This window comes from Pecten maximus, chromosome 4 (assembly GCF_902652985.1).
Source record: "Pecten maximus chromosome 4, xPecMax1.1, whole genome shotgun sequence".
NCBI lineage: Eukaryota > Metazoa > Mollusca > Bivalvia > Pectinida > Pectinidae > Pecten > Pecten maximus.
The window spans coordinates 46,769,503-46,789,577 of NC_047018.1; the positions used below are offsets into that span (position 1 = coordinate 46,769,503).

At 33.7% G+C, this 20,075-nt stretch overlaps 2 protein-coding genes across 2 annotated transcripts; one reads left to right on the forward strand and one right to left on the reverse strand.

The window, feature by feature from the left end:
- The first annotated feature begins 1,910 nt into the window (after positions 1-1,910).
- Positions 1,911-2,564, forward strand: LOC117326582. The gene has a single exon (XM_033883340.1). The coding sequence runs from the start codon at positions 1,911-1,913 to the stop codon at positions 2,562-2,564; it is 654 nt and encodes a 217-aa protein (XP_033739231.1).
- A 134-nt stretch (positions 2,565-2,698) lies between these two features.
- Positions 2,699-18,830, reverse strand: LOC117326266. Its single transcript, XM_033882942.1, has 8 exons — positions 18,064-18,830; positions 17,618-17,870; positions 16,654-16,796; positions 8,604-8,935; positions 7,060-8,014; positions 5,747-5,816; positions 5,087-5,407; positions 2,699-4,754 (listed from the first exon to the last, which is right to left on the reverse strand). Exons 2-8 carry the CDS (start codon positions 17,799-17,801, stop codon positions 4,459-4,461), a joined length of 2,301 nt encoding a protein of 766 aa, XP_033738833.1. The 5' UTR covers positions 17,802-17,870; positions 18,064-18,830; the 3' UTR covers positions 2,699-4,458.
- Positions 18,831-20,075: the final 1,245 nt, after the last annotated feature.

Consider the following 20,075-nt stretch of genomic DNA (forward strand, 5'->3'; position numbering starts at 1 on the left):
TACTGAGTTGTAAAAATCCGATAGCTATTTTCATGTTGTACAGGTTAGATGTTTATACCAATCATAAAAATACTGATATGCTATCCAAAGGGGGTGGTCAAAGTAGGAGGGTATTTTATATAAACATTTTTTGTTGAAATTCTTACAAATCAAATATTGTTGTAAACATATTTTTGTAGTTTCTCTTACATAACTAGTAGATTTGAAGTAGGCAAGTTACTGATCCTGCGATGTTCTTGTGGGCCTTTTAGTGGAGAATCAAAGGGGTGAAATAGTGGATTTTCAGCGTTGATAATATTCTTTCAAGACATGACTTGTCTGATTTTAATCTTTCAGAGAAGCAATGATCCGAGGCAGTGGGAATGATAGTTCATAATCAGTAATTTGCTGATCACCCCGGGGGGAGTCGGTGGGGCCCAAAAAGAAAGCATGGCGCATTTTCAGCTTCAGTCAACATCTTACCTACTCTAACCAGTCTGGATAGTAATAATCACCCACAGGGGTGATTTGAATCAAATACCAAGGATCTTGATCACCTTGCTAGCGTTATTGTGAACATTCTTAAAAGTTTTTATTATATTTATATCATGCAAAGAAATGTTTTCAGTGAATTTGTTTGGATCAATGTGTGCACTCCACCAAGATGCGTTCTATCTTATTAACCTTATCATATATGGTAGAACATTACTTTAAAGTGTATGTTTTCAGCCTCAGCCAGACATCATTAACGACACGGATGAGTGTACTTGACACGACGATTACAGGAGGTGGAAATGGAGATAATAGCGGTGATGAAAATAGCGATGACAATACTAATGGCGCTGGCGGTGACATACATTCTTGTAGTGATGATGACACATATTAGATCAGATAATGTGCAGCTTCGATGACAGAACTGGTGCTATCAACGCAACCAAATTAGTTTATGTATCCGTATGAATACCATTAATTTGATAATCCAGTCCAAAGATATTGATGCAATAATTTGTATGAATCACAAGCAAAATTTAAATTATTCAAACCGAGTGGCGTTCTACCGTTCCATAGAAATAAGGTATTTGAATTAATGTTTGAAATCAAGATATAAGATATATGTTTGCTTGCTTTTCTTATTTTGTTTGTTTCTTTTTTTTCGTCAATGTTTACTGAAAGGCGCTAATATCTTACATGTCTTTTGAACAATCCTCTGATACTGCCAATGGTAGACACTGCACGTCCCCGATGTTTGCATACCCTTTTATGTCACATTTTAATTAATTTGAATTGACGCTCTCTTAAAATGAAATATAAGAAAATATTTAACTCTCCTATTTAGGGTTGTTTTACATATCCATCCAATTTTTTATATTTCGTGCGACAAATTTTGAGTTTCAATTCATCCTGGGTATCATAGCATGATGTCCTTAGCGACAGCCGTATGATGCAGTTTGTTTTAATTTTTGCTCTAATACATTTATCTCTTAGTATGTATCGAAAGGTGCTAATATCTTGTTTTTTGTTTTGTTTTTTTACAATCATTTCAAATTACAAGTGTTTATATTAAATAGTACAAATATTTCTTCCATTCCCATTGGCTGATCATGATCATGTGAAGCTCTGTTTTTCATTTCACTGTATATGGAATCGATGTTGATTAGTTTAGAAATAGTGTAATCTATACATTATAACGTTTATTCAGGTTTGAACCTTTGGGATCACCGTTATAAACTTTCATTCATAAAGAAGTGAGCATGTTGTGTTCTTGACCACACCAATCTGTCTGTTTCGTGTCCATCACACGGAACCATTAATTATCTATTTGTTACTTTAAGTGTGCGAATAGAAAAATCCCAGTGTGATTACATTCCCTTGACAAGTTCAAATATCAGCTCGTCGGTTAAAGAACAGTGTCGTTGTTTCGGAAAAAAATCATGATTTCACCACCAAACTTACAACTACTCATCACCAGACTCACCGTCATTCACCACCAAACTCACCACTGCAAACCACCAGACCCACCAGTAGACTCGCCACCATTCATCATCAGACTCGCCACCAGACTCTTTACCAACCTCACCATCACACACCACCTAACTCACCATCACTGTCCAACAAACTCACACCTCATAACTACCCACCATCAGACTCACCACCTCATAACCAAACTCACTACGATATTCACTATAACACTGACTCATCACCAGACCCATCACCACACACCATCAGACATACCACCAGACTCGCCGCCACTCACCATCAGACTCAACACCACACCCACTACCACACCGATCACCACATACCACCACACATCACCAAACACCACCAGACTTACCACCATACTCACTACCAACCACCACGCTTACAACTGCACACAACTGTACTCACCACACTACCCACTACCACACTCACTACCAGACTCTCCACGACTTCAACACCACACTCACCACCAGATTCATCTCTACCCTCCACCAAACTCGAAACCACACACCACCAAACTCACCACCAGACTCGCCACAACTCGTTGCCATATTCACCATAAAAATCACATCAGGAGAACCTTGGCATCAGAGAAAGCACTAAGTTGAAAGTCATTGTTTGTTAAAGTATATCATGATTAGTTTCATTGTAACATATTTTTTGTCTGATTTATATGAAGCTTTACAAGTTAGATCAAAACATAGATAAACGCATTATATCTTACACATTGTCCTATTTTTATTTTTACCATCGTCGTGTTTGTAACATGGCCTATTATGATAGTAGTAAGCGGATCCTTTTGTATAGTATTCGTTCTACAATCAACATGATTTTCTCATTATTTATCAAACCATTCACAAAACATCACATGCTTATTTATAAAGAATAATAAGACCAACTCACAGCACATTTTCAGACTTTGAAGTTCCGTTGATGTAAAGGAAAATTATTTCTCATGTGTTCCTGTTTTCCCGTAAATTACAATCGAGCCATCTTGACCTGTTATATATTTATTGTTATCATAATCAATACTGTCACTCAAAATGAAATATTAATCACTTGTAATTTATATATGTAAAATCTTAATATGGTTGTTAATATAATACAATAAAAAGATGAAAACATCATAGTAATTAAAATATAATTCTGTCATAATTAATATAAATAAAATAAAAATGAGAATATTAACTTACTTGCATATTAAGATAGTTAACTACGTCGACCTTCGACCTATACTTAAGTTTATTAATGTATGAATATGCATTGTATGTATATTATAACAACCAGATATAATACAGTTATATTAAAGATTTCTACAAAATACATGATACTTTTATGTAGATACATTTAACAAAGTCATGACAACAGGTTGTTTATATTTTAGGTAAAGCGGATGTTATGCAATGACCTTCATTTCAGTAACAATGCAGAAATATTAATACTATATTTAAGGCTAAGTTATAACTATCTGCGATCTAATTTACAGAGTGCATGCTATGAATTAGAAGGAAAGCCCCTCTATTCTGTAGTTCAGATACCTACCAATATGACAACAATACAAACATATTTCTTGATGATAAATCTCATGTATGTAAATATATGTAAGTGCCATACTATAGACTTTTCCAGTAGATTTTGACCTGGTCCCGAATGGTTTCTGGATATTTCAAATATGAAATAAATATAGATACCGATTGCACCATGTTGTTGTAACTTCCTTGTTCGTTTTCGCGCTATTGAAATATTGGATTATCCATCGTTACATCATTTAGTGCTTTAAAACAAAGATGTAAACCTATAGATATATAATATTAAAGCATTAAAATTAAATAGTAATTAACCAACCATAAAAATACAGTAGACACTTCCATAATGTGGTTAGATAGAATGTGTCAATTCAGCCGCTGTCCTATTTGATATGATAAGAAATATTCCCAACATGCAGAACCACATAAACTATGAATAGTTGATGTCAGTAATAATGTCTGGTTACATGAGCTAAACACTAAACTGAAAGGTAATTTGTTTCGAGTGTTTTTGAAAGAAATAAGACAATATTAACAACTTACATCTTAAATCTTCAATATAGATTAAAAAATAATGAAACATTCAACATTTATAAAAGATACTTTGTACCAGTTATCGATTGAATTAAAAAAAATGAAATTGTTTGTTTAGATGGAACGTGTCATTAGTTATACTCACTCTAGAATCCACTATGAAAAATAATTATGAAGTTGTGCAATTCAGATAGGATGCAATAGTTTTGCTGAATGAAACAAAAATATTAAACATTTATTCGTTAGTACTCTCGGTAAAAGAGTAAATATGGCTGTTGACTAAGTTGACTGTTGACTGAGGGATCTGAGGGATATGAATGAATATGCACTGCAATATTTACCCCTCAACACAACTACAGCAACATGCCCAGTTCACCGGAAATTGAACAACCACACACCATGTATCCTTTACTGTACGCATCCATCAAATATCGTCATTCTCCTAGCATAACGCAAAGATTTCTGATGCTCGGTCCCAGTCAATCTGACAAAGCTTCATCGCATATAATAACCTGCCTATGGTTGCCTGACACTTGAAGTCATCTTTCCAACACTGCAGGAGGTCTTTCATTTTTTGCTGAAAGCTACTGGATTGACACAGCATATGCTGCTCTATGACTTGAGGTGACAATCCCAGCTCAAGGAATAAGTTGAAGAATGTATTGCCAATGAAAGTGGCTATTTTCTTGATTTCATCACCAGACGGAGGTCTTCCTAACACATCATGTGGGACTATATCTGCAAAAATGATCATTTGATAAGATTAAAAAAGTGAGTTCAACAAGCAGATAAAAAAACTGCATTATACAATAAACATTATACATAAATATATGAGATAATTAGCTGCGGATCACACAATCTACTATAAACATCGTATAAGCATCGTCCGAACAACATCCGCAGAAAACTGTGCGGTGAGGTAGGATTGAATGATCAATATCACAAAATGATAGGAGAAACACATCTTGATCTGCTTATACAACAGGTAAATGGTAACATTTCTATGTATCTACTTTTGACTAACAGCTAGAAAACTTAGGAAAACATTGTAGTTTTGATTATCTCTTTACCTTCACTTATAAGTTCCTCCGCTGGTTCTACAGCCTCTAAGATGCGGTCAGTTGCCATGCCAACTAACGTCATTGCCTGTTTGATGTGATTGAACGTCTGGTTCGGGTAGGCTTTTGTCCATTTTAAAAACAGATTAGTGACCAGAGTAGTTCCTGCCATCCACGATGACTCCAGTAAGGTGGTATGTATTTCTGGGTAAGAAAGACCTAGTCCACAAAACAACAGTTCACATGATGACGCGTCTATTAGACGTGACAGACGACTTAGCTCCTGTGGGGTCGGCCGTCTGGTAAATTCTGCAGCATTTTCCTTTGTCACATCTACAACATGGTGATGATTATTATCAAATTAAACCACTAAACGATTATATATTGAAGATAATTAGAGTGCCTCTTCCCGCAACCGAACCCGCGCCGTATAACATATTATATAGACCAATATACTGTATAAAGACCATAGTACACTGTGGTAAAGTAAAATTAATGCTCAAATTGTTTGTTTACGGTTACAAAACATGTGACCATACAAATCCAGTTGGGCTTCATATTGACTAAACGGATACCATAGCTCCCCTTTTCTTTTTACAATTTTCACTTGTTTGGACATCACCGTCGAACAAAATATTCATGCATGCATCAAAGTCATATACATGTACTTACTATCACTGGACACATTTTCTGACATTTTCTCATCTTCGATTTGGTTCTTTTCTTGAAACTTTGAGGAATGCTTAAACAATAAAGTCATTGGTAAGTAATAAGCTATCCTGCATTTAGAGGATTCGGCAAAACAACGCATTTAAAATAGAATGATGGTTGATAAACGGCAACTTGACATTTTCATCAACTGTCGGATGTACGAATGACCCATGAATGTGTCTGAAGAGGATCGTTTCAACAACTAAAACCGTGCCTTAAACTCCGCGGTTTATATTTTAATAAGGATTTCATGGCTCTTTTTCTAGATCTGGTTTTTCGAGATGACTTTTACTGACAATGTTTGGCGTTTCATAGACCACCATGCTAAAATGAAGCAGGAATAATCAAAGCAGATTTTTGTCTTTCACAAAACTTCAAATGTCAGTTTCATAAATGAAGAGTGATGCATCGATCGTTTCTTGAAGACCTAATCGTTAAACATAATTTTTATAACAAACGTGCTCACAGCATCATTATTTTTCGAACAATTCCGTCCTATTTCTTGGTATTTGCTATCTATAAGATGTCATGATTCTAGGTGTTCTTAAAATGAACATAATATGTCTTCTTAGTATACTTCAGATTACAGTTTTCTTGTAGGTGTATCTTTCGATTTTACTGAATATCGATTTCGACAATGGTATGTTCTCAATTCTGTAGGAATTAAGTGTTTCATTCCGCCGTTCACGTTATCCCAGTTACTGATATATATTAACAAAACGAATGTACTTCCATGATAGCAAAGTGAGCTAAAGATCAGCTTTAAATAAGGGGGCTTAATCCAGGACCCATGAATGAGTTATAGAAGTCCATATCTCGTATGGTAGGAAGCAGAAAGTATCTTATCAGATCGTTTTATGACTTCATCATTCACTTATTTCTTGTATGTTTTCAAAGACAACATTGTAGAATTCCTTGGCGTTTAGGAAGACATGTTTTCTTCTTCCAAATTTGCATGCATACGAACTATTAATGCGCGCAACAAATGATAAATACCTAACGCAACAGGTATATACATACCATTTCCTATGCATGGCTGATTAACGTCGTCTGGTATAGCCTCTGGTCGTAGTTGAGTGTAAAATACCAAGAGTATTTTCATATGATCCGAAAATGATATAAGACGTTCAGTCAAAGTTTTATTTCGTGATATAAGATGCTATTTTGAGGGTTTTCTGCTTTTTTGAAAACATTACGGTATCTTCTCAAAATATGATGAGCTATCATAATATCACAAACTTATAATTACCCATTAAAAATAAAATGCATATTACCTCTGGGACGTCCCAAAACTTCGTGTCCATATCTGACAGACGATGTCTCCTTTGACATTCTCCGCCTTTACAGGGCACGCCGTTTTCTGAATTGATGATGCCGAACAGCTGTACTGGGGTGTCGTATGGACTCAGGTGGAAGTTGCAGTGCATTTGATGTGAGTAATGAAAGTGTTGTTGGCTACTCATTTGCAATGTTTCCTGAATAATACGGTCGATAGAAAGCCTAATGCTTCTTCCAGAATCTGCAAGAAGCTTAGATTCCGTGGGACTAAATATTGTCACGGCAATAGTAGACCTCTCTGCGTGCATTGACAATATCATTCTGCAAATGTCGTTGACCTCAAAGCAGCCAAAATCCTTATAGAGACACCGTGTAGTCTCTGTCGTCGACTCGCTACCTCCTGCAGCTTCCTCCGAGCTTTGTGGTGACACTGAAGTTGCTCTATACGTCCTAAGGACCTTGGCAAATATTCTGGGGAACAGTTCGTATGGTACATAAACGTCATCAAACACGAAGCATAAAGTTTTAGAGACAGCAAGATTTATATGCTTAAGGGCATTTACCTCATCGGTAATCCTGTCGATATTTTGTAGCTCCGAAAGTTTGCTTGGAATGGTATACGTCTCACTGAATTGTGCATTTTCTGTGTCGTTTTCCGACAGCAGTATTCTCACTATCAGTCCAAACTTTTCCATCAGAGCGAGGAGAATGGGCTTGAAGGGAGCAAACGCTTCATTCTTCTTCAAACAGAGGAGACGTGTGATCAACTTCTGAGTTAACTCGCCCTTGGTTTTGTACAAATCCAAGTCTAGGTTGAACAGTAGGTCATAGCTCGGGAGAAAGTTGTCATCGGTAATCAGGATACTGAAGAAATCAGCGAGCCATTGTGGGTCATTGATGACGTAGTTGAATTCCCGGAAATATATCACAGACCTGATGCTGTGGAGGTACCTGAACAAATGAAATTTTACCTTTGTACGTTAAATACTTATCTCAATGAAAACGACAGTATGATAGTTATCTTGATGCATCAATCATTGTATTCGTCTATATAATAGTTATTGGACAGTCTGATACTATAATGTCGTATCGTTCATTGTGTCGTAATAAGTATAAGAAGCAGTTTTAATAAACTTGACGTTAAATACATTCCGCAAGCTGAAGCTGTAGGAATACTTATTTCCACATTGTTCTGACGATTTAAACTTTCTTTCTCAAGTTATACAAACATAATATAACATTATATAAATAGCAGAGATAATTTCTTCTTCATTTTCCATCGAAATCATAGCAATACGTTTCCAAACTGTGATGCGAAACCATCTTATTAGAAATCTCAATATGTAATTACAAATATTAGGCAATGCTCATGGTACACAGGTCATAAGGGAAAAAGCCCAAATAAATCGTACAGCTATGAAAGCAAATACTTCTCTGACAGCCCACCAGTAATGAATATCGAGAAAATATTGAGAAGTCGTTAGTAAAGTGTTAATACGAACACACACTACATAAGTGTAGACAGTGTAGATATACTCACTCTAGGGCAAGTTTGATCTCATCTTCATCCTTCAATGGAGCCAGCGATCTTTTGTTCATTTCTATCACCTCATCCAGTGTCAGTATCTTTGTTCCCTTTTCCCTAGCTTGATACAGCTCCAATTCTAACTTTAACCACGTAGTAGGAAGTTCTCTTTCCCATTGGTCCTGATGCTCCGCTGCCTCTGTGATGAAGCCTCGCAATATGTCAAGTTCTCTATGATCATTGCCGAGGCTGTTATCAACTGTACAGAACCTCACGAAATGGAGACTTGACAGCTCTGGAAATTTCGTGATGCTCCTGTTTATGTCTGCTATTTGTTTGTTGTAGTCCTGCATATAGTAATTGAGACAGTGTCACATCATATCACACTATTCACCGCATCGATATTATCATTTTGAGCAAAACCGCTTTAGAATATAAAACGGAATAGAAAATTTCAGTATAAGTAAATATATTAAAGGCGTTTAGATAAATATTTTGATTATAATTGTCTAGGTTGTCAAGACATGTACCGGGCGACTAACTCGGCCTACGGCACCCAATCGCCTAGCCAGAAATACCCGCAGCTTATACCACTGCACCACATCGTCGATCTTAAAAAGAACGTTTCAATGGCACAGTGATAGTCGGCTCGATATCCTGACATGATCATAGTGAAAGTCGTCTATTAGATAATATGAATACCTTGATCGCAATGTATTTACATAAATATATGTGAATTGTACACATATTACATTGTACCAATATTCATCGAGTACAACTACGACAGAAAATTCAAATCTTTATCTTCGGATCACATACTGCATATGGCACAATGTGCTAATTATTTGATATATAACATAGTGACACAATTGACAAAGGTAGACAACTTTATGACTCGTGCCTTGACCGGGCCTCGAACTCACGATCTACCGCACCCATTCGCCTAGCTAGAAATACCCGCAGCTTATACCGCTTATACCAAATCGGCGTTCTTAAACAGGACGTTTCAAAGGCGCAGTGAAAGTCGACTCGATATTGACGTGATATATATATTAAAGGGGCATTCCTTCATTTTTATTTTGTTTTTGTATTTGTTTTATTTTTTCAGAGATTTTCATACAGTGTAACGTACATAGTATACAATTGTATTCAGAATAATCATTATTACAGCACCATAGAATTGTAGATGATCCAACACAAATACACACATCTTAATCCAGATTCATAAAATCATTTACTTTTGATGAACTTTCTTAATGTTACTTTCCCACTGTATTTAAAGAAAGGAAGAAAGCAGAAGAGAAGTTGTAGAGCAAACAGAAAAATCATAACAATAAAGCAATAGGAACGAAACAAGAAACATGGACAAAGACATATATATAGTAACAAAGACAGACATAGAGACAGAGAGAGAGGGGGAGAGAGAGACAGAGAGAGGTATCAGAAAATCTAATATTTACAGTATGGACTGTAGTCTAACCCAGATGTACCCAGGATAGACAGAATTGCTGGTAAGACAATTTAGGTCTGACTTATAGTTAGACCAGCTTTACTGTATATGAATGAAGACTGGCAAGGGAAAGACAAGAGGATTTAAACATGTATTGTCGTCAGCAAGTGTCATCACATATGATTATAGCAATAAAATTTTATTTTGAAATCTTATAGAAACAATAATATGTATTAACTTTGGTTAAATATAACATTACAAAGTATAGCAGTACACAAGAATCTAAGGACAATAATCAGCAAATTGAAGTTCTAAGAGATATTAAGTAATTTTTGCCACTTTTTCCATTCATTTTGAAAATGTTCCTTATACTTGTCCCCTTTACCCATTGCAATATATATTTTTGTGTAACATAATGATCTTTAATAGTTTTTTTTGAGACCAGTCAAAGATAAATTATTTTGTAGACACCTTGTTGAATAAATATACTGTTTAATAATTAAAATGATTGTACTGTCTATTGGTGTTCTTATTCCATCTTGATTATATAATCCAAAAATAAAAGTTTCCTTATTATATGCGAAAGGTATCATTAAAGAATCTAATAAAAACTCAAAATTTTGTAACATAACTTGCACCTTATCACATTCCCAAAGTGTATGTTCTATTGTTTCAATATCAGTTTTGCACCAGTAGCAATATGGATTTTCTGCTATTCCTGCCTTAAATAGAAATGAATTTGTTGTTAAGATGTGTTGATTAATTCTATATTGTAGCCACTGTAGTTTTGAATTTTTGGTTATATAAAATGGCAATTTGTATATTTTCCTCCATGTTTCATTATCAAAGTTGAAGATATCCCATTTTTTTCTTCCAGTGGATATTATGTTATTTTTACTGAGTAAATAGTAAAAGTCTTTTGTTCCCTTTTTACTGCGAAAAAGAATTTCCATAACAATTGGTATAAATGGGTATATAGGAGATGATAGTTCCTGTTTCTGAATATGTTTTCTAATAGCTGAGATAAGTCCTTGATATTTAAGGATGTTTGTATTAATATCAAAGACTCGTTGAAATTCTTCGAAGGAGTAAAATGAATTATTGTTTTTGTCTATTAAGTCACTAATTACAATAATTCCTTTATTGTACCAATCTTGATAAAAAATATTCTGATTATCTACTTTAATTAATTTATTATACCAAATTGGTGTTTTAACCAACATATCTGGGGATTTATATAAATTGTTTTTATTAGAGAGTTTTATCCATGCTTTAAAGACATCTTTCCAGAATAGATTTTTACATTTATTGTGACATATTGAGATATATTCCATCCCACAGTTAGCCATAAGGTGATCATCAACAAAAGATCTAAGAATTAACTGCCATTTACTTGAACTTGTAAAAAGTCTCCTTAACCATGTTAGCTTCAAAGATTCAATGAATGACTTCACATGTAACATTTTTAGCCCCCCATCAATGTATTTTTTAATAGTTACATCTCTTTTCACCTTATCTATTTTACTTTTCCAAAGAAAACAATACAGTTCTGTGTTTAATTTTTTCAGGAAATTCTCATCTGGATTTGGCAAAGAGATAAAGAGATGATTGAACTGAGAAATTAATAAAGCCTTTATAATATGAATTCTACCGATTGGAGTTAAGACTCGTCGTTCCCAAATTCTAATAAGTGCCTTTAACTTTACTAATTTCTTATCATTATTTATTTTAGGTATTCGATGAAGGTCAATTCAATTCCTAAAAGTGTAAATGTTTGATTTACCCACTGTAGATTCAGTTCAGGGTAGACAACTTCATCACTATATTTTTTGCTTCCAATCCAAATAGCCTGGGTTTTAGATACATTTATTTTCAATCCTGATATTTTTGCAAAAGATTTTAATTCATCAATAGATTCTTTAAGGGATTTCTCTGTTCCATCCAAGATCAGTGAAGTGTCATCAGCATATTGAGACAGTAAAATAGGAATATTATCAACAGCAATACCTTTTATATTATTATTATTCCTTATTCTAATAGCTAAGATTTCAGCACACATTATAAATATATATGGTGCAATTGGGTCCCCCTGCCTACAGCCTCTCTCTATTTCAAAAAATGGAGACAGACTTTCCCCATTGATTAATCGCTGAGCTTGAATTGTTTTGTAGAACCTTCACCCATTTCTTAATATCTTTCCCAAATTTAAAAAAATCGAGAACTTTATCAATAAACTTCCAAGAAACAGAGTCAAAAGCCTTTTCAAAATCAATAATCAACAACATTCCAGGTATATTTTTATCTTCTGCATATTGCATAATATCATAAACAATTCGAGTGTTTTCCCCAATATAACGTCCTGAGATGAAACCTGTTTGATCAGTATGAATTAATTTGTTCAAAACTATTTTTATTCGGTTAGCTATTGATCCTGATGCAATTTTATAAATAATATTGAGTAAAGAAATTGGTCTCCAGTTTTTAAGATATTGTCGAGGCTTATCTCCCTTAGGTATACATGTTATTATGCCCTGTCTTTGTGTAATTGATAATTGACCCTGATTGAACCCATAATTAATTGATTTGACTATAAAAGTACCTAACTGTTTCCAGAAGCATTTAAAAAATTCCACAGTGAACCCATCAGAGCCTGGGCTTTTATTATTTTTCATAGCTTTTAAAGTATTTGATGCTTCATTAAGAGTAATTATACCTTTTAATTTGTTAGATTGTGCCTCTGTTAATTTTGGAATATCAATATCTTTTAAAAAATCACCTAGGTGAATATCCTCTATAGAATGATCAATTGTATACAATTTTTTATAAAAATGTTTTACCTCATCGAGAATTTCTGCTTGTTTAGTTATTTTATCACCATTTTCTTTCTCTATCATTGGTATTAACTTTGAGGTGTAATTTCTGTTTTCTAAATTTAAGAAATAATGTGTTGGTTTTTCACCCTCTTCTACCCATTTAGCTCTAGATCGAATTAAGCTACCTTTTAATTTATTCAATCTTATATTTTGTAATTCTTGTTTTTTTTTCATTCACCCTGTCTATATCAACCTCATTACTATCTTCTAGTTCACGTATAGTTTCTATAAGTCTACTTTCGTTCAAATTCTGTATCTTTTTTTATATGACGAGTGGGAAATGGTTTTGCCTCGAATTTCTATTAAAAGTGTTTCCAAAAAAAGTTGATCGCTTATCATAAATTGTATATCAGAATCAGGTATATTGCTGATGTTTTCTAAATGATAAACTGGAAGAGCATATTGTCTTTTAATGTCTAAAATAAGTTTATTTATAAGTTCTAAGTAATCTAAATCATGTAAAAGTGAATTGTTAAACTTCCATAATCCTTTTCCTTTTCTGAATTCGTTAAACTTTAAAGCAATTACATGAAGTGAATGATCTGTTCTATAGCCTGGTTCAATATTTGAATAATGAATGCTTGGTAATAAATTGTCTGAAATAAGAAAAAGATCTAGCCTAGCTTGTTTAACAGGATTACTTCTCCTCCAGGTGTATCTTCTATTTTCTGGATGCTGTTCTCTATATATATCTACCATTCCCAACTCTTCTATAAGTTCAATTATTTTATCCCTGGCTTTTGGGTTATTTATATTTTTATAGCTTTTATCATAATCCACTGTAGGGTTCAAAACTTAGTTAAAATCACCACATATTATAAAATAATCATTGCCAAATAGATTAATAGTTTCAGTTAAGTTTTCATAAAATTCTGGATTGTCTGAATTAGGGCCATATAGTGTAATTAATGTTACTTTTCTACCTTCTATCCTCATATCAAGTGCCAAAAAATTACCAGACAACTCCCTTTTTACCTGCAATACTTTTATTTCAAAATTGTTATTGAGTAAAATTGCTACCCCCCGTGCATTTGATCTGAATGCATTAAAATAGCAGTCATAACCCCATTCTGCTCTAATTATATTTTCAAGTTCAGGAGTGAAATGTGTATCCTGTAAACAGAAAATATTATAATGCTTATTTTTCAAGTAAGAAAAAACATCTTTTCTTTTATGTCTATCTCCTAGACCTTGACAGTTTGCTGATATTATCTTTATACACTCAACAAGTTACATATCTAAACCGTTTATCTTATTAGAATCATTGACCATATATGTGACACAGCCTAAGACAACGTGAGAGGGCAGGAGCTCTAGCGGAGCCCTTGCCAGCAGCAGAATAGTAACAAATCTGACACTCAAGAAGAAAAGGAAAGGAAGCAGTGATAGACATAAGGACAAAACACAGAAAAACATAGATGAGATCAGAGACATATATACATATATGTCTCTGATGAGATCAAACAAAAAATAAGAAAAAGAGAAGGAAATGACACACTATCGACTATACCTAAATCATATTCTACTTGCTTTACCTGTACTCTTACACCTTGCACATTTGTTTCCTTTTCATCCATGCATACCTTCACAATATTCCACACCGCATACATAAAGCAAGAAGTGAAGCTGGAAGTCAGCAGTACTACTATAACATAACCAGAAAAGAAACCTGGTGTGGCGGATCATAGTATCCGTCTTGCTATATGTCCAGTTGCATTGGTATGGATATATCATAAAAATTCTTAACAGGGTGGCGAGTATTTCCCACCTACACCAGGAGTTACAAGTATATTTTTATACCAATACTATTTACAGGCCTATGATGATATACAAGTGAATTCTGAATTCAGCAGTACTACATTACCAGAAAAGTAACCATTGAATACTGTGGAATACTGAGAATTTTTTTTTTTTTTTTTCTTTGGGTCATACATAAGTGATGTAGATTCAACCATATATATGTTATGGTGATGCATTATAATACATTGATATAAAATACACACTCCGCTTATACCAAATCGGCGTTCTTAAACAGGACGTTTCAATGGCGCAGTGAAAGTCGACTCGATATTGACGTGATATATATATCAAAGGGGCATTCCTTCATTTTAATAAAGTTAAGTTCATCAAAAGTAAACTTACCGGAAATCAAGTAGTAACAGCTATACTTTTTTTTTCATTAATAAGGCAGTTTAACTCTCAAGATAAACCAAAGGTCTTCGAGTATTAAGTCCTGAAAATTCTTAAATAGACCCGAATGTATCACTAATTACCGCAAAGACCTACCATACTTTGCATACGATGCGCCTTTTACTAAACATTTCGGCGGTAATTTCATTACATATAGGCACAAACACTCATATAATCATCGTCAAGACATACCTTTCTCCAATAGAAATTGTGAATGTTTCTGATGTGCGAACCAGTCTCTTAATATGCTAGTTTCTATTCATGATTAACGCTCAGCATTTCAGGAGTTAAACTATTTATGTAAAACCACGACTTACTTATGTTCAATGGATGCAATTTATTATACATTGTTAGCTTAAAACTCAAGGGCGTTGAGTGGATATGCTATTATGTTTGGTTGATATGTCATTATGCTGAGATGTTTTGTCAACATAATGGCATATCAACACAATATAATGACATGTCAACTATACACAATCATATGTCAACTCAACACAATAACATACTTATTTAACGTTAAGACATATTATCCCAACATAATGACATTAACCAAACATAATGACATATTAATCCAACATCACGGCATGTCAACTCAACATCAGGACGTGTTTAGCTGACAATGTAGAACTGTAACTGAACAGCATATTTACATAGGACATAATAGACGGCCGTCATTTTACATAACTGTTGATTCGCACATTGGCTGTTAAGGACCTGGGGTGGTAAGGGGCATTTTTTTGGCATCCCCTCAATAACCGTTCATTTTTGGTCAAGATAAAATATAAGATACATTCCTTGTTCATGTAAATTTACAACAGTAGTTTCAGAGTCTACAGCTTATCCTTGATATTTTCCAATATTCAAGTAGAATAATTTTAATAACATTTAACCTTAAGTCATCAATACGCATTTTGAAGGTAAAAACAACTTTATCCAAGAGTAGTATGGGGAGTACTACTGGGTAGGATTCGGCAGTATGCTTCTGTGAGTTCCACTTTATCGCCTGGTGACAAAATGGACATACCGCAGCCTCCCACAATATATACACTCACGTATGTATTTCACACTCAGGGGAGTCCGTCTTTAAATGACCATAGCTTTTAATGGAACTTTTAAAAATGAACAACACAGTAGAGCACATGGTCTTGCCGCTAAGTGTTACCACAATGTTTGCTATGACCGCCATAGAGTTTGTCAAACTGACGTTTGGTATCACTGAGAAATTTTCCGGTAAAATACCAAGTATCAGGTGTTAAGATAATTTCTAGCGAATGTATGTGAAGAATCTTAAGACGATATATGAAGAAATGTGCGTTTTTCTGTTTTGTGTAAGTATCAATGGTTATATGGAACGATTAATAAATATACATTTCATTATTTCGGGAACTTGTTTTGTTTTAGACTAAATGTAACCATAGTCTATATGTCTATTTCAACATGGGACGGTCGAGGGTTATTAAAGGAAATTGGTGGGCTACACTTCTGATCCATTGTCTTTGTTTAATGTTACTATTATCGCCTATTATCTCTCGCTATTAAGGACATAACTTACATTGTATTCTTTCTTTAGCTCATCAAGGAATGTACCGACAAAGATAATCGGAGGTGCTTGTATCCTTTTTGAACGGAGGTTTGGAGCAGTTAATTCGTCTTTGGAAAATGTGCCAATCAATCGGATCCACCTCTTCAGTCGATCTATATTAAGACAGTTAAGGCAATGACAATAGCATATCTTATAACAAAACATAACCATATCGCTACAAGTTAAAAAAATGCAAGAAAAAAATGTATCATTTACATACATAAATACAATGTACACAATCAATCTAATTCATTTCATTAGTCGATCAGAAACAATATGTCAGTGATTTCATGTAGGTTTCTTTGCATATTCTTCTCCGATCGCCGCTAATGGCATATTTATTCTATTTCACCTTATGAACATTTTTGTAAAGAGAAAAAGAAACGAAAAGTGTTATCATTTGCAGGCAGATCCAAATCATTACCCACAGGTGATTTTGTCCGATAATCCGTAAGAAATAAAGTATAAAAGAGTAATTTGAGAGATAGATAACAGTTGTGTATTAGCGTTCATATATGTTGTCCATACCATTCTTAACAATCTTTTATCATGAGTTATTGCATACCAATATACAACAAACTTTATCAAGATTATTGTAGAGTTCATTGTATTGTCGCAGTCCCTCCAACTGACATGGCTTATGTTTCTCAAAGTTTATATAGCTCGTCTGAGTAGTAAGATACATATAATAGTCGCTATATCATATCACATAAAATAGGACAACAGACAATCAGTGGAACAAACAATATAAACGCATATCTCTTAGCGACCACTGTTGTGTGTCACTATAAAAATCATAGAAAAAGAATTACTTACGTCTTCATAGTGTTATTTTTATTATCAAATGTTATCATGGCGGATTGAAAATATAGAGTATGTCATTTGATAGCAATTCTAATTATCTGATCACAACAAATGCCTTATATACACCTACCAGTTTCCAGCTTGTCTCTGAGAAAATCTGTGAGTCTGAAGACTAATAGGTATACACCGTGCGCAGAGAGGAAGACATTGTGTGAAGCCTGAAATGACCCTATGTCCTCCCATATCCCACAACGACAGAAACGCGTCATCGGTACCGTATTTACGTGAAGCTTTCCGAACAGCTGAAACCTCATTTCTTCTCTCTGGATTGAATTTAGACTTATCCGATGAACTAGTTGACCCCACTGCTTTGTCTGCGAACTCTATCAAAAACAAACAAATATAGTTTCAGTATATTCTTTTTTAATTCCTCTTTTTGTTTGATTTATATCACTGCAGTTTACTAATATTTGACAGTTAATGTTCATTTGATGCTATTGCAAGTTGTTAGGCTACATGTCAAACCTAACTACATGCATACTTACAGTGTTGCATCGAATAAAATGTACAACTTACCCATTGCTTTACCTGACGATTTCATTATCTCCATCAATACACCCATGCGTGCTTTAACCACTTCATCAAGGGATTGCCCATCAGTGTGTTTCCACGTCTTGGATTTCCAATTGATGGAGAACCATACGGGGTGTAAAACAGCCCCTTCTGTTGGTTGGCGAAGTTGGAGGTTGACATTTTTATTCCTAAGACGGAGACATAGGGTAGTCTTCCCGGCTCCCTCCTTGCCGGTAAAAACTACGCGTATGTGTCGATATTTTTCTGTTTGCCCCTTAAACAGTGCCAAATATCTGTTGTAGTTCCCTGTGTTTTTAAATATACAATGAAAGTTCAGTAATATTTGGTATTTATAACCAGATTGCAATTACGACCTTAACAATCAGGAAGCGTACATTATTGTATTTATTAAGCAGAATGCGTTTCCTGCGTTTACACTCGACGAGATGTACTGCGTTTTAAGGTACTAAATTATAACACCAGATACATGTGGTAAGTTGTATGATGTATCACTGTATCAAAATAATCAATGAGCATACATCGCCATATACATACCTTATTGATATTTCCGATCGTATAACTTTTAGATAATAATACAAAAGATTATAATTGAATTTTTCAGAATCATTACGGTAGTTCGACATAGCTCTCAAGCTGGTCACACGAAATTTAGATGTTATCTATTCCACAAATATATATGTATTTTTATTTTATTTATTTTGTATTCAATTTCAAATTCTGTTATAGAAAATGGCATGAATAAGGACAAACATTTAAATTTGTGTATGATAAAAAACAAAACAAAAAAAAAACAAAAAAACAAAAAAAAAAACCGAAAGGGCAAAATTAATCTAGATCAGAGACGCTGACCATTTTTATAATTCTCCTTTTAGATTTGTAGACACTGCTGTATTTGAGTGTCAATATTATTATTTTTATTGTTATTTTAAGATATTAACATTTTGTGAGTTTTTAATTCAAATTGATTTTTTAGACTGTTGAAATGAAGTTGTAATCCAAGTCATTTAGATTTGTAAATATATTGCTTGGAATGAGTAATATCAGGTTATTTAGTTTGAACTATGTAAATTTAGTAATTTGCTTGCCAAAAGTAAATTACTGTTTATTGAATCTAAGTTTTAAGTGATGATATGGATCCTAAAATGCACAAGTGATACATGTTTATAACCCCGTGGTATATGTGTTATTGTTTCAGGATGAGAATAACAGAATTTACAGATGTTACTGTATATCTTTTTTTATTTTGAATACATTTTTTGTAGTTAGAATTCTTTGGTTTACTCTAAATTGCAGGCAATTAAGTTTGGAACTAGTACAGGTATTGAAAGGATATTTGTTTCAATTTCCTTCCATTTATATACACTAATATTGATTGTTTTGATGCCATCTATTCTTAGTAATGGGTTTAACTTGTTTCTTTATCCAAATGGTATACATTTCATGAGCATCTAACAATAATTTGACATTGATGAGTATATTGGGAGGTCCATTTTATTCTGACCTCAAAGTTTGATCGATATTTTTTATGAATAGATTAATGACGGTTTTTATACTCTGATATAAATGAATACGAATATTAAAAAAATTCATCAAAACTATATAAGGATTAATCTGTTTTTAGGATGTTATAAATAAAGTGTATAGGTAGCAGTGTACACTAAAAATGCCCAATTCTGATAAAAATAGGCACATGTTTAAAGATATGTAAACATAACCAGTTTACCCTACCTATTACCTATACTTAATTATATATATTTGTAATATATGCCACATTTGAATTTTAATACAACTATTAAGGATAAGTAAACTTTTTTTCTTGCTTTTATACCTTTGAAAACAATGGCATCCACGTCAAAAACCTTAATATTAAAAAATAAATCAAGATTTTTTACCCACAATGACACCATTCCCTGCAGAATTTTTGTCCCGAAAGCTATTTGAAATCAAATATTTCTATCCCAAAGACAGAATTAATTTTATTTCGTTTATTAAGT